Source organism: Balaenoptera borealis (assembly GCF_965194805.1).
Source record: "Balaenoptera borealis genome assembly, chromosome: 1".
In the NCBI taxonomy this organism is placed as follows: domain Eukaryota; kingdom Metazoa; phylum Chordata; class Mammalia; order Artiodactyla; family Balaenopteridae; genus Balaenoptera; species Balaenoptera borealis.
In genome coordinates, this window is record NC_138860.1 from 166,187,813 (window position 1) to 166,202,918 (window position 15,106).

Genomic DNA, 15,106 nt, shown 5'->3' on the forward strand with positions numbered 1-15,106 from the left:
CCCTACCCCACCCCCGCCCCCCTCCGCCGCGCAACGTCTTTTGACCATAACAGAACTCTTCACGTCACGTCCATATACCCATGTTTGATTTTACTCTGTCCATATTAGCTGGGAGACTCCCTGAATTCGGAGGGGCCCGTTTAGTTAAGAGCAAGTGGGCCTCAGTGTCCCCATCTGTGAGATGGGGCTGCCCTGTCCAAGCGCCGTCTCCTCCCTCAGCCCGTGCTGGCCCAAAAGAGGGCGGCAACCCCCTAGGGGGCGAGGAGCGGCGGCTCTGGCGCAGGTCTTCCGGCCGCCCCGGGAGGGAGGAAACGGACGGGCGGTAGGGGGCGGGTTTTCGGCGGGGCCCACCCTGGGGCGGGCGCGTCCCGGAGGCCTGCGCGGCCATGGCGCTCCCGCTCGCCGCTCTGCGCGTACTGTTGGGCGGCTTCTTCGCGCTCACGGGGGCGGCCAAGCTCTCGGAGCAGATCTCGGCTCCGGTGTCTGAGCAGATGGTGAGCGGCGCGGGGTGGGCGGCGGGCGGTTGGGCGGGGGACTAGCCGCACGGCGGCGGGGGCTGCGACCCCGGCCATTACCCAGGTGCCCGGCCGGCCCCCGCCCCGCCCGCCCGCGCGCGCCCCGCGGACCCGCCTGTCTTCGGGCCAGACGGCGCTAGAGCCGGGGGGAGCACCTGGACAGCTCCTTAGACGTGGGCCCCTGCCTCGGGAGTTCCTCCGAGTTCTCTGGATTTTCCCTGGAAGGGGACGGTCACATTCCCTTCCATTCGGGCATTTTTGGCCCCAGGCAAATCTTGAGCCGAGGAGGAATGCTCTGGGACCCTTGGGGAGGGAGAGGGACCGAGCTCCCTTTCTGCCCTCCTTCCTTTGCTTGAGTTCTTGGGGGGTTCTTGGGGGGGTTCATGAGGCAGGGGTTTATTAATCCCAGCTTGTCAGGGTAGGAAACCTGCCCTGAAGGTGAAGTGTATCTGCTAAAGGTTACACAGCTAGTCAAGAAGCAGGACCCAAACTTTAGACACTCTCCTAACTTAGAATCCAGAGAGCCCTTCCCGGAGCCTGAGAGGGAGGCCTAGAAGTCGCCCTTCGACTTCCTGTCTAGTTCCAGACTCTCTGGAAAGTTGTCATGTCCTTCTAGACACCAATCTGCCCAGTCCCTCAAATAAGCCAGACTTCTAGATCTCTGCTAGTTTCCTTCTCCCAGGCCTGGCTTAGGGTGGTGGGTTGTTTGGGGAAGTACATCCTCAGAACCAGACAGCTTAGAGTTTCTTCCTTAGAGCACTGAGTAGGGGAGGTAGAGCTGAGGTGGGAGAGCCAGCAAAGGTAGCCAACCTAAGGGTCCAGGTGAAGTTGTCATGTGGCCCAGGACAGAGCTTGACTTAGCAAGCGAGGTGAGTCACTCACTTTGACCCCCTCAACTCCCCTTCTATCTACTGCAATGAGATCCAGGTCCCAGCATATGATATTGAGTAGAATCTGTTTAATGAACAAGAATCTCCCCTTCCATTCCCTTCCTCCTCACCAAATATTCCCTGCATAGTAGCCTGAAGAGAAACCAGGCCAAACAGAAAGAAAGAGAAGTGGCAGGGTTCCCAAGGCCTTGGCACTAGATGAGAAAGCCCAAGCCTAGCTTCCTCTTCCCGGAATTTGGGGTTGGGTTGTAATCTGGTGAGAAAATCAGTCCATCTCTGTACCACCACCCCACCCTTCTTGGAGCGTAAAGCCTGTTTTGTGATTCCAAAGCTCAGCCCCCCAGGGAGGCCCTCTCCTTTCCAGGCTGGCTGACCTTAGCCCTGGACCTGGCCTAGAGTAGTATCTCCTTTGCTGGGGGAGTTGAGGGCACTGGCACAGAATGCCGCTGTGGAGCATCTGGGCAGTGGATCCTTGGTGACTATGGCTGACAGGCACTCCCTGCCGCCCCTAGAAAGCCCTGTTCGTGCAGTTCGCTGAGGTGTTTCCGCTGAAGGTGTTCGGCTACCAGCCAGATCCCAGGAGCTACCAAGTGGCTGTGGGCTGGCTGGAACTGCTAGCTGGGTTGCTGCTGGTCCTGGGCCCACCGATGCTGCAAGAGATCAGCAACTTGCTTTTGACACTGCTCATGATGGGTAAGGGGGGTGCAACTGGGCTGGTGAAATGGGGACTTATAGGCGAGGGTGATAGCAAAAAATCTGGCTGTTCTCGTTACTTTTGCCACTCTTTTCCTCTGGAACCAGAAGCATTTCCTGCTCTTTTGCAGTTTCCATGGTCTTCAGACTAGGATAGGTGCTTTTTAAACTTAATATACTATAACACTCTTCTATGTCAGGTATACCTTCTATGTCATCAATTCTATTGGCTGCATGGTATTTCCATTATAAGGATATATTGTAACCTAAAAGCCCCTACCCCTTTCTCATCACCCCTACCCTGAGATGAGGGAATGGAGTAGCAGCCGCCACTGGACCCATGTGTCTGGCAGGTGGAAAGAGAGAGCAAGGAAGCCAGGCCCCCTGACCAGAAAGGCAGAGGATTTCCCTGTGGCAGGCATTCCTAGAGGGCCCCCTCTTAGTGGCTCTGCCCACAGGAACTGCTGATGTACAAAGGCAGCTGCTGCTTCAAAGGCCAGACATCTTCAGGCTCTTCTATATCCCCTGGCCGTGTGTCACCATTGCTGCTGCCACTACCACCCTTCTTCCAGGCTTGCTTTCCATTTCCACAGCTTCCTTCATTTTCAGGTCTTTCCCACTACCTCCACCACCAATCCCTGGGCCTTCTTCCCTCCACTAGGATTGAGAAAGGAGAAGGATCAGGGAGAATCTGTTCCAAAATGCCCACCTACTCACCTTGCCCTGTTTGGTTGGATTGTTCCTGTTTCTTGCCATCTGAGAGGGTCTACGTTAGTTCAAGAAACTTCTGATTTCTGGTTCTGCTCTCTCTGGGAGGTCAGATGAGTGCAGCTAGTTTAGGGTGTGTGTGTTGGTGGGGGGCAGTGTTCAAGAGAGGGCTTAAGGTGGAGTGGGTCAGCCTTGGCTGGAGGGCCCTGAGCTCCTGGATCTCCTGAGCATTCCCAGGGAGCCTCAGGGACCTCATTTTTCATTCCAGGGGCTATCTTCACTTTGGTGTCTCTGAAAGAATCACTGAACACCTGCATCCCAGCCATCGTCTGCCTGGGGCTCCTGCTGCTGCTGGATATCTGCTAGCTCTTAGTCCAAACTAAAAAGATGTTCAGACACCCTAGGAAGAAGTCTCCAAGTGCATTCAAGGAATCCTGGGAGTAGAGTCTGTCTTGCCTCTTCATGCCATGTCACTGCCAAAGCAGGAACATGGTGGAACACAGAGTGTCACCTTGTTACCAGTACACCCAAAGTTGGCCAGTGTTGAAGTAGACATCTGGTCTACCTGGCCCTGCTTTCTCTCTTGGACGTTTACTGCTCTTTTTTGAGGGGTACATGTTACACATTCTAGCATTTCTCATGTGAAAATAGAAAATAAATTTAAATCACCCAAACTTTAAATGCCCCTCAAATAACTACTTTCAATTCCTTTGTATAACTGTACCTCCCAGTTTTTTTTTCTGTGCCTTTATACAGATTTTTTTTTAATGAAAATGAGACCACATATACGACTTTATTACCCGCTTTTTAAACCTAATACACTGTAATACCATTCTCTGTCTGTTTTACCTCATTGACGTTAATGGGTGCATAGTATTCCATTGTAAGGATGTACTGTAATGTATCTATACAAGCCCCCAATGAGAAACATTTGGATTATTCCCAATTTTTTAACTATTGTAAACCTCACAGTTAATCATCTCTGCATATTTATTTTCTTTCCCTAGAAGTGAGGGTGCTGATTCAAAAGGCATGCACGTTTTTAAGGTTTTTATTATATGCTTAGAATTTACACATCGAGTATGGCAGAGTATTGAGTATACCTGCTTCTGCCTGCTGAGCCACATGAGGTACTCCCCATTCTGTTTTTTCTTTTAAATTTTATTTGTTTTTGGCTGTGTTGGGTCTTTGTTGCTGTGCACGGGCTTTCTCTAGTTGTGGTGAGCGGAAGCTACTCTTTGTTGCGGTGCACGGGCTTCTCATTGCGGTGGCTTCTCGTTGTGGAGCACGGGCTCTAGGCGCGCGGGCTTCAGTAGTTGGAGCAAACAGGCTCAGTAGTTGCGGCATGTGGGCCCTAGAGTGCGTGGGCTCTAGGGCGCGTGGGCTTCAGTAGTTGTGGCGTGGGGGCTCCGTAGTTGTGTCTCACAGGCTTAGTTGCTCTGCAGCATGTGGGATCTTCCTGGACCAGGGATTGAACCTGTGTCCCCTGCATTGGCAGGCAGATTCAGTGGTAACCACTGCGCCACCAGGGAAGTCCCTCCCATTCCTTTTTATCTCGTGCACTTTAGAGTTGTAAAGCTAACAAAGATGGGCATTAAGTCATCATTTTACAGGACCTGAAACTGCCAGGGCAGTGCTCCTTGGACACCTAGATGGAGGCAGGGGACAGCCAACTCTAAGGCATGCTGCATGTTAAAGCAGTGCCAGAACCTGTGATGAATCCCAGAGGTCCTAGGGAGTCAGAAGGGTGTGTGTGAGAGACAATTCTCGAGGGCAGGTGACCATGTTAGGGCACCTACTATCACATCACCAACCATCTTCACCTCAGTGGGGGTCTTTTGGGAAGTGATGTACCTCCATAAGGGAAAATAGTGAAGAAAAAGAAATCATTTATTTATGCAAATACTCTAGCCACCAGCCTACAAATTGCTTTGGGGGTTAGGGAATGGCTTTTGGGAGCCCACAGGAGTGAAAGAAGTCTATGTATATTACTCCATTTCATCTTCACTATAGAAGGGTAATTTCTGCTCTGACACTGACAAGCTGGGAACCTCAGGTAAGCTGGCACTCTTAGGTCTTCTTGTGTCTGAAAGCACAGTGATGCAATCTCTCTATAGTTAAGTGTGTGTGTGTGTATACATATATATGTATATTAATACATATATATGTAGTAGTATATGTATACTACATGTACAGCGTGTCAAAAGAATAAGGAAACTTTCTGTCACATAATAGGTCCAGAGATAACATAGTTTCAGTTTCTTTTTTTTTAAAATAAACTTATTTTTCTCTGCGTTGGGTCTTCGTTGCTGTGCGTGGGCTTTCTCTAGTTGCAGCGAGCGGGGGCTACTCTTTGTTGCGGTGCGCGGACTTCTTATTGTGGTGGCTTCTCTTGTTGCGGAGCATGGGCTCTAGGCAAGTGGGCTTCAGTAGTTGTGGCTCGCGGGCTCTAGAGCGCAGGCTCAGTAGTTGTGCTGCTTTCAATTTATTGACTTCTGCCCTCAGGGTTACAAAATAGCTGAAGCAGCTCCAGACAACACATTTGCACATAATATCCAAAGGTGAAAAGAAAGAGGAAAGCTCTCTTAGAAGACCCCTAGGTTTCCCCTTGCATCCCACTGTACAGGATTATGTCACATTTCCATTCTTAGACCAATCACTGGCAAGGAGAATGGAATTTCCAAGTTGGACTTAGACTAGTTAAGATTTACCCACACTGGTCAAGTGGTCAGCAAAGAAGAAGGGAGAGAGTAGATAGTGCCACTTATTAGCTTATTTGCAAATATGGATAATAATGGCAAATATTTTCATAGAGTTGCTGTGAAGATTTAGTGAGTTAAAGTGCTTACAGTAGTGCCTGGTGCATGATAAGTGCTCAGTAAATGCTATTATTAAATAGCGTTTGTTATTAAATAGCAGTTCTACAGGTGAGAAAATGGATTCAGAAAGCTTAAGTGCCTATGTGTCAGACCCGAGACTAGAATTAAGACCTGGTTGACTCCAGAACCCACACTTTCCACTGCACCAGCTGCCAAAGTCGGAAGTAGGCAGGTGTGGCACCCCTGCTCTTCAACTTGAAGGTAGATGGGATGATCGGTCCAATGTAATTAAATCTCCATTGCTTCCCAGAATTGCCCCTCTGCATGAAAATTTTGAAGCCCTTGAAAGTAGAGCCTGGAAACCCTGGGATCCTGGCCTCTTACCATCTCCACCCCTTCCAGGATTCCACAGCCAGCTTGTCTCCAACCAGGACTTCGAGTAAAACCTCACACAGCTGGCATTAGATTGAAGGCTCCTATTTACCAAGACTTGGCCCGTAAGCTGATTTAGCAGCTACAGGGCCCTTCAAGCTTGGCTGTAGGGCCCACCCAGCAGCTGCAGGAAAGGCATGGTGCTGGGAGAGTAGGCTGGCCAGCTGGGATGGAGGAGCAGTTGGGATTGACAGCAGCAGGAGTATCTTCAGCTTTAGCTGTGCTGCCTCACCCCAAGGAGAAGCCAGGCCTTAGGAAACGGGCCCCCCAAACCACAGCCTAAGCCTTGGTCAGGTCGGCACAATGACATTCAGTTGCGAGGCCTTCCTTATACTTTGCTATCTCCCTCCCTGTGCCCCCTTGCCTTGCAATGACATTCCCTTCCCTTGGGGCCCTGGCTGCACCCCACAAACCCTGCTCACAGCTGCCACAGGTGGACTCCAGCCCTTCCAGCTGTTGAGCCCATTCTTCATGTCGTGTCCTGGGATTAGTCAGTTGATGGGAGGGCCTAGGATATGCGGGTGGCAGTGGATTCTGATCTGTCTCAGGCCCCCAGGCCCCCAGGAACCCAGAGAGATCTGCAGCAGCCAGAGCAGCAAGAGGTAAGAGAGGAGTGATCTGGTGGGAAGGCAGGGAGAGGTTCAGGGTGGGATAGTTAGGGGCCAGAGCCATGGTGGACAGAGCTGAGAGCGAGGGGCAGAAGGGAATACACTCACTCAGGGTCCCAGAAAGTATTGGAGCCTGAGAGATTCAAAGGTAGAAGTACAAATTTTGGTATTGGAGGAACCACGTTTTGGAACACCCTAGGGGTGTGACTATGTGCCACAAATAGGAACAGGACATTGGCTTGTGCACTTATCCCCCTTGGGGAGAGGGGGAATATGCCCAGATGTGTTTGTGCTGTTGTGTTTGGGGTGTCCGTGTCTCTAACGCTGTGTGTGTGCCTGTGTGAGTGTACACATTTATCTGTGTGCTGCCTAGAGGGGAAGGGAGCGTATCTCCCCAGTGTCAGCCAGTGCTCAGGGTTTTACTTATGTTTTCTCATAATCCCCCCAACAACGCTGTGAGGTAGGTATTTTAATCTCCATTTTACAGCAGAGAAGACAGGCTCAGTGAAGCTGAGTAATCTGCCCGAGGTCATATGGCAGATAAATGTGTGTATCTAGGATCTGCCTGATTCCCGGGCCTGTGCTCTTTTTGCTTTGCTGTCCAAAGTTTTAAATCAGACCCAGGACTTCTTTGTGGTCAAAAGGCAAGGGGGAAGGAAACAAGACTGGAAGGCCTGCGAGATGTGAAACCTTTTCAGCTCTGCCCAGGGTGCTCCAGGCAAGCCCCAGGAGAGGACCTTCACCAAGGTAAGTCCAAGGTCACTGTGCATGGGCCTGCCTCTGGGTCACTGCGTCCTAAGACCATAACTCCATCCACGCCTCACTCTCCCCCCTACTGATCTGGATGGCCCTGGAGCAGGGAGGCTTGGGTTTTTTCTGGGAAGGAGCCTATATTCCAGCCTGGTTTCTCCGTAAATCCCTGTTGGCTCGGCCTTGCTTGGGCTTAAATGCACATACCTGGGCCCCACAAATCAGAACCGTACACCATCTGTGAGGGGCACCTTCACCCTCCCAGTCACCAAGGTTGTAAATTTCCAAACTACCTGGGATTCCTGTCTCTTCCTCATTTCCCACATCTTGTCACCAAGCCCATTCTACCTGAGGTAACTCCGGAGCCCATCCCCTCCTCTCCATCCCCAGCTGGTGCTGGCTGAGCTCAGGCCTCAGCCCCTCGCCGGGCTTCCCACCATCACCGACTGAGGAAAAGAGGACGGGGGTCGGGTGGGGGAGGGCGGGATGGAGGGCTTCTTGTGTGGCTAACCTCCATGGTGACCTCTCTTCCTCTCGCTAGTCCCAGGTCCGAGATGAACAGTAGCGCTGGGGAGCTGGGTGTTGGTGCTGGCGGCCGCAGCCCCTGGGACGACCCTGCTGGCTTCATCATGGTGCCCGCAGCCTACGCCTTGGCGCCGGGCCTGGGGCTGCCGGCCAACGTGGCGGCCATGGCAGTGTTCGTCCGCCACGGCAGGCGCCTGGGCCAGGCCCTGCGTCTCTACCTGTTCAACCTGGCTCTGGCCGATGTGCTCTTCACGCTCACGCTGCCGCTGTGGCTCACCTACTACCTAGGCCCTACCCCCGGCCCTTCCCGGAGGCTGCCTGCCGCGCGGCCAGGGCCACCTACTGCGTGTCCACCTACGCGGCCGTGGCCTTCGCGGCGCTCACCAGCGTGTGCCGCTGCGGCTCGGTGCGTCCGCCCGGCCCCGCGCCGCTGGGGCCCCGCCCTCGCCACGTGCGCCGCCGCCCGGCTGGCCGGCCTGGCCTGCGCTGCACCCTCGCTGGCCGCCCCGCATGCGCTGCGCCCCAGGCCGGGCGGTGCCGCTCGCTGCCTGGAGCGCGGCTGGGCTAGCGCTGGCCTGGCCTACGCCGCCTTCCTGCTGGTGCTCGCGGCCTATGTGAGCTTGGCGCGGGCGCTCGCGGCGCCCTCGGGCCCGGGCCTGGCCCTGGCCCCAGTCGGTCCAAACCGGCGCGTGGCCAGGACCATGGTGCTCGGGCACCTGTTGGTCTTTGCCCTCTGCCTGGCGCCCTACCACCTGCTGCTGGCGCCCTGGGTGGCCGGGCAGGAGGGCACCGTGGGCCGCGACGACGGAGGGTGCCGGGCCACCTCCACGCCTGACGTCCTGCACACCCTCAGCCTGGCGCTGCTGAGCCTCAACAGTTGCCTGGACCCGCTCATCTACTGCTTCTCTGTGCGCCGCTTCTGCCAGGACTGCTGGGCGCTGAGCTGCCTCCCGGGGGTGGGGAGGTCCGGGGCGCATTTGGCCTCCTTGGTCTCCTCCCAGAGAGCCCCCTGGCCTGCTGCCTGCTTCACCCCTGCCACCCTCCCAGTGGCGTCCTGGGTGGTGAAAGCTCTTTGCAAGGACCTAGACTCCAGTCCTGACGCAGCCACATACTAGCCGCCTGTAGTTGTAGACCTCTGGGCTCTGTCAAAAGGGGAAAGAACATTCTTTGTAACCCGAATGTTTCCTAGACTTTGCCAGTGTTTGGATACAGATAATATGCCATTGCTTTCAAAATCTCTGGGGATAAACCCCAAAGTCCTAAAAAGGGCCTACAAGGGCTGAGTGGCTCCTGCTTCTCTCTCAGCATCCTCTCATCCTCATTTTTCCTCTTCTCCTCTACCACATCTGCCCGTCTCCGTGGGTTGAGTCACCTTATCAGTCCCTGGAACAGACCAGTTTCCTCCTCTTCAAGGCCTTTGTAACTGACTGCCAGGAATGATGTCCCTCTGTCTCCTTTGCTAAGTTAATTCCTTTTCATTCTCACTTCCTCAGACGTACCTGTAGGGAAGCCTTTCTTGACCAGCACCACATACACCATTCCCTAGACTGGGTTAGATCCGATTGCTCCTTTATAGCTCTTTCCACAATTGCAATCGGGCAATTAACTGGTTAGTTCTTTTTTTTCTGTTGTTCTTTCTGTATTTATGTCGATCCATAAGAAAGTGCCATTTTTGTAGACCCAAAAGGGTTGAATAGTGGCAGTTTTATTTTCATCCAGTTCAACTTAATAAATTCCATGTTTGTCTTATTTACTGCTTGCTACTGTGCCTTGCACGTAGTAAGACCTCAGTATGTCAGATGAATGCATGAAACCTGAATATCATTAGCTTAAAATGCTCAAGGACTCACTCCGACATTGTAGTCTCTGGTAGATTTTCCTCAAGTGTTTCTGGGATTCTCCAAGCTTGTATTACCAGATGCATTCTTGAACCAGTCCTGATGATTGCTTCCTTCTGCTGTTGCTGGTTACCTGCGACTCTGCCATCACCTCCACTGCCCCAAGAGTCCTGTGCCAAGACTTGGTGATAACCAAGCTGGAGATCCATCCTGCCATTAGCTGGGACAGGGATCGGCCAGACTCGCTGCCTTCCGCTTCAGCTGAGCCAGGACTCTGTCACTGGGTGCAAATCCCTGGCAATGGTTCTGGCCACCAGTGCTTTCCCTCCTCGTGCCTTGATGACTTAGCAGTTGGCTTCAAGTGGGGGAATGGAACCACTGCCTCTCCTCGGCCATGTTATTGGAGGCCCCATAGCAAGACTGCTTGGGTCTCAAGGAGTTAAGCTTAATGAGTGAGGGCAGCATGTTCATGTTGCCAAGTCAGCTGGGTCCGGAAGGGTTAACCAGTCAGCTACCATGTCTTACTGACCTCAGGTCCTATTGCTGAATTTGCCTTCTTATGGTAAATTTGAGAAATTTCTTCTTTAATTTTTGATACGTTACTTTTCATTGGTCCCTTATTCCTTCTTTAAATGTTTTCTTTTACATTTAAAAAATAATACATGTTCATGAAAAGAAATTCAAAGCAGTAGAGAAAAATGCAAAATAAAAAATAAAGCTTCCCCCAGTGGTAACCACCATTCACAGTTTCTTGTTGTGTATATCTTTCCAGAGATTTTCTATTACAGTACAGATATAGGTATAGTCAATTTCCTTCAAAAATCCACAAATGGGATAGTGTTACAAGGCTCTTCTGCACTTTTCCTCATTTAATGTATCTTGTACATCTTTTTATATCAGCACGTATAGATGTACCTCATTCTTTTTAATAGATGCAGAGTATTGATTTTACTCAATTGGTCCCCCTGTTGATGGGCATTTTTTTTTTAACATCTTTATTGGAGTATAATTGCTTTACAATGGTGTATTAGTTTCTGCTGTATAACAAAGTGAATCAGCTATACATATACATATATTCCCATTTCTCCTCCCTCTTGCATCTCCCTCCCACCCTCCCTATCCCACCCCTTGGGCATTTGTTTTACTGTGATAAATAATGATGCAATGAGTGTCCCTGGCCACAAATCTTTGCATACTTCTAAATCTGTAGAATAAATTCCTGGCAGTGAAATTGCTGTGTCAAGGAGTATGTGTGTGCACTTAAATGGTTTAATTAAATCACCAAATTGCCTCCAAAAATGCAGCACCAATTACACACCCATCAACAGCTCGTAACAGTCCCTGTTTTTCACACCCTCACTAGGACTGGATATTGTCACCTGCCTCCTTCTTGAATCTGGACTCCTGTCTGCATTTCAACTGTGAGCATGGTTAATTTGTTTCTTTTTCCTAGAAGGCTTCTCAGTCTCCTCCATATCTGAAACCTGCCGGGGTGGGGTGGGGGGACAGAAATGGGAAGGGAAAGGGTATCACCTGAGACCTCATACCAGCCAAACCTTAGCCTGTCTTGCTTGCTAGAGGAATTAAACGAAAGCCCAAATACACATTGGTAGGTCCGCAGTAATTGTCATCTCTCTTTCCTTGGGAATTAGGTTGGCTCATTCCATGCAACACTGACCATCATCTCAGGCCAAGGCCAGGAGGCAGCCTGGGCCCATGTCATGAATTCACTTGCTCTGATGGAATGAATTGCTTGGCCCCAGGGGCTGTGCAAAGCTGGGTCTCTGAGAAATGATCTCGTGTCCACACTAGAGCCAGCTGAATCTCCTGAGGCCAAATTTGATTCTGTTCAAATAAAAGAATGATTCCCTGTGGCATCATCCATCCCCATGGTCTTGTACTATCTTGCTTTTGATGTGACTTTTCCCTTAGTAGTCAGTTTCCTTTGGGAAATGTCTAACTTAGTCTTCTGTGTCTGACCTGAGGAAAAAGAACTTGAGAGTCGATTGCCTCTGGGAGCTCAGACACAGTGGAAGGAAGGCCTCTGTTTGGAGTTAGTGTGTTTGGGAATCACCCTCCCTTCTCCCCGGTGATTCAGGAGAGTAGGAACCTGGGGTGAGGACCCAGAGGCAAAGAGCCTGCGGGATGAGAGAGAACAGACGACTTTGTACTGTCAATCCTTTTGGATTCTTTTTGCCTTGTTTATTCTAAACTTTCAAGAATTTGACCCAAGACCCTCCCTCAGTCCAGGATGGAGAAGAGGGAGCCCAGGTTGGTCCTTGATTAGATGCTGGACACCTTCTTTCTCCAGGATCCAGGAAAAACTCATCTGCCAACTGTTCCCAGCAGCTGGGGGAGTCTAGGGTGTGTTTTCAATATGCCCTAGACCCCGCTACCTCTTGTAGGGCCAGGAACGCCCAATTCCCGCCCCTACCCACCCAGGCCACACCCTGTAGCTGTGGGGTCCAAACGTGGTGCAGAGAAGATGCTCCTGACACAGAAAGAAGAACGCTTCCCTTCCTCCTGGACCCCGCTCTCTCCTTCAGCTCAATTACTGTCCAGGTCTCTGAACCCAGCCCAACCCAGTTCCTGCCTTTGGCTAGGGCTGGTCTGGGTCCTTGGCTCTGCACACGCCTGCCTAGGGTCCCTCAGCCAGCCATGCTTACTCAGTGACCCTGCTTGCTCTTCCTGAGCCCTCCCCTCCAGACCAGGCCCCACCTGTTCCCTCAGCCCCTTCAGGAAGCCTGTCAGACCTCAGCTTGATTTCTCTATTGTGTTCAGGCCCTGGCCCCAGGCGCTCTCTCTGCAGCTGATTCTTTGCCTTGACATCTATATCCGTCTCCTCTAGCCTTAGAAGGAGGATAGTGTTTTCCCTCTGGGTTCTGCAGATACCCCTGTGGCTGCAGCTGTCCTTCACTGGCCCTGAAACCAACTCTGTGGACTACATTCCAGCTTCAGGGACTGGGACCTCTTCCCCAGACCAATCACTCCAGGGCTCTCCCAGGCTTGCCCTTTCCCTCGCTGGTATGGCACATGCCCACCATCTGGCCCTAGTGCTATCGTTAAATCATGCTTCTTTGCCCCTAATTCTCCGTGAGCACCAGTCTAGCTCTGAAATGTACTTGTGGTTGGGGTGCTGGGCTCACGCTAGCCCCTAGCATTGGTGGGGTTCTGGGCGAGCGTGCAGAAGGAGGCCCAGATACTATATGTCTAAATATTTACAAGTTATAAATTAAGCAAACACATTGTTAAATGAAATGCATTCCATCCATCTTCCTTGAAAAATATACCTTCATAATGACAGAATAGAAAAATACGTTTAAAGTTGTGGTTTTCAAGACTGAAAGTCAGCAAATTATCAAAGATGAGAGAATTTAATTTTACACATTATGTTCAAACGTTGTATTTGGGTGGTGTATGATAAATTATTATTACAGAAAATATTAATTATTTTAATTTCATCATATAAATCACCATTATTCATAATATTAAATTTTTTTTTTACCATTTCTTCAAGCCATTTCTATACTCATACAGAAATTCTTAAGTTCTTTTTTCAAAAATTTCAATAATTTACTGTTATTTTATTTCATTTCTTTTTTTAATAAATTTTATTTATTTATTTATTTATTTATGGCTGGGTTGGGTCTTCGTTGCTGCACGCGGGCTTTCTCTAGTTGCGGCGAGCGGGGGCTACTCTTCGTTGCGGTGCACGGGCTTCTCATTGCGGTGGCTTCTCTTGTTGCAGAGCATGGGCTCTAGGCAGGCGGGCTTCAGTAGTTGTGGCACTTGGGCTCAGTAGTTGTGGCTCACGAGCTCTAGAGGGCAGGCTCAGTAGTTGTGGTGCTCGGGCTTAGTTGCTCCGTGGCATGTGGGATCTTCCCGGACCAGGGCTCGAACCCATGTCCCCTGCATTGGCAGGCGGACTCCCAACCACTGTGCCACCAGGGAAGCCCCTATTTCACTTTTAAAGCTAAAACATATATCTATACATATCAGAAAATGTTTTTTTGAAATTGAGAAACACTACATGTGAAATATACAACCAAAGTGAGATTTCAATAAAATATGAGGCAATTAGAACAATGAAAGGAAAATGTTTGTCTGACAATGAATAAGATTCACAGACATAAAATCTCAAAACTAATTTTTATACAGACTACTTTTTGGGTACTATAGATTGAGGTATAATCTTGATTGAAGAGAGATCTGAACAAATTTAGCAATGAGTTGTCATTTTCTGTTATTTTAAAATAACAGTCCAGGGACTTCCCTGGTGGCACAGTGGTTAAGAATCTGCCTGCCTATGCAGGGGACACGGGTTCGAGCCCTGGTCCGGGAAGAGCCCACATGCCGCAGAGCAACTAAGTCCGTGTGCCACAGCTACTGAGTCTGCGCTCTAGAGCCCGTGAACCACAGCTACGGAGCCCTCGTGCTGAAGCCCGCTCGCCGCAACTACTGAAGCCCGCGCGCTTAGAGCACATGCTCTGCAACAAGGGAAGCCACAGCAATGAGAAGCCTGGGCGCTGCAACAAAGAGTAGCCCCTGCTCACCACAACTAGAGAAAGCCTGCGCGCAGCAACAAAGACCCGACGCAGCCAATAAATAAATAAGTAAAAGTGAAATAGTTAACTCTTATGTTTCTATAAACTTTTTCTAACATTTTCAGTATGAAGCAATAGTACAAATCAAGTAACTTGGTAATATCTATTTAAAATTAATATATTTTCCCACCAATGAACACGGTTTGTTCTTTATTGGAGAATTTTATTTGTTTCGTTTAACTTTTCTGATACATATCATATCTTAAGTAAATTAAATGTAATTGATTTAATGGCATTTAGCTGAGATTTCCACCATGTGTCTGAGAGTGGTTCTGAGGTCATATTTGATGTGTTTCATCAATATATTCTATCTTTGGGCATGTCCAGAAAATATTGCGTATAATCTTTGAATTATTCCAAAAAATGTCATTGCTATCAGCACAACTGAAACTATGTCTTTTAGTAAATCCAAACTATGTACAATACATGGCCAAAGAATATTTCTGGATTTTTGGCCCAACTTTTGCCTTGTATACCTTTCTTTGTTAATCACATTAGCACCATGACCATAGATTTATCCTTGGCAATTTTTTAAATCAATGTTCAAAATTGAAAGCTGTTTTTTCATTCTTTATTCAAATCAGACTTGTATTTTGGAATTCTGATTTGCATAGGGTATAGCACCCTAATACATACTCTACTCTGGTTGCAATAACTGGAAAAAGCCAAATAAATTACAAATACCATATTCTAAAGATACTGAAGAGCTGTGGAAGCAACAATG

General features: G+C 49.8%; 1 protein-coding gene across 7 annotated transcripts; it reads left to right on the top strand.

The window, feature by feature from the left end:
- Positions 1-312: 312 nt before the first annotated feature.
- Positions 313-9,689, top strand: TMEM35B (transmembrane protein 35B). Of its 7 annotated transcripts, none has more exons than XM_082363269.1 (4): positions 313-494; positions 1,918-2,098; positions 7,310-7,412; positions 7,957-9,689. In XM_082363269.1, the coding sequence occupies exons 1-4, from the start codon at positions 387-389 to the stop codon at positions 9,053-9,055; spliced, it is 1,491 nt and encodes a 496-aa protein (XP_082219395.1). In that variant the 5' UTR covers positions 313-386; the 3' UTR covers positions 9,056-9,689. The 7 variants fall into 7 exon arrangements, 6 of the variants coding, with proteins under 6 accessions (XP_082219395.1, XP_082219400.1, XP_082219396.1 ...); XR_014236357.1 differs by having other exon boundaries at positions 325-494; positions 7,273-7,412; positions 7,957-8,091; XM_082363270.1 differs by lacking the exon at positions 1,918-2,098 and adding an exon at positions 3,075-6,659 and having other exon boundaries at positions 361-494; positions 7,273-7,412.
- Positions 9,690-15,106: the final 5,417 nt, after the last annotated feature.

Excerpts from the sequence above, each read along its gene's own strand:
- TMEM35B (XM_082363269.1), top strand. The coding sequence starts at position 387 with ATGGCGCTCCCGCTCGCCGCTCTGCGCGTACTGTTGGGCGGCTTCTTC. Across the intron at positions 495-1,917 it reads CTCCGGTGTCTGAGCAGATG|AAAGCCCTGTTCGTGCAGTT; the intron begins GTGAGCGGCGCG and ends TGCCGCCCCTAG. Across the intron at positions 2,099-7,309 it reads TTTGACACTGCTCATGATGG|GCAAGGGGGAAGGAAACAAG; the intron begins GTAAGGGGGGTG and ends TGTGGTCAAAAG.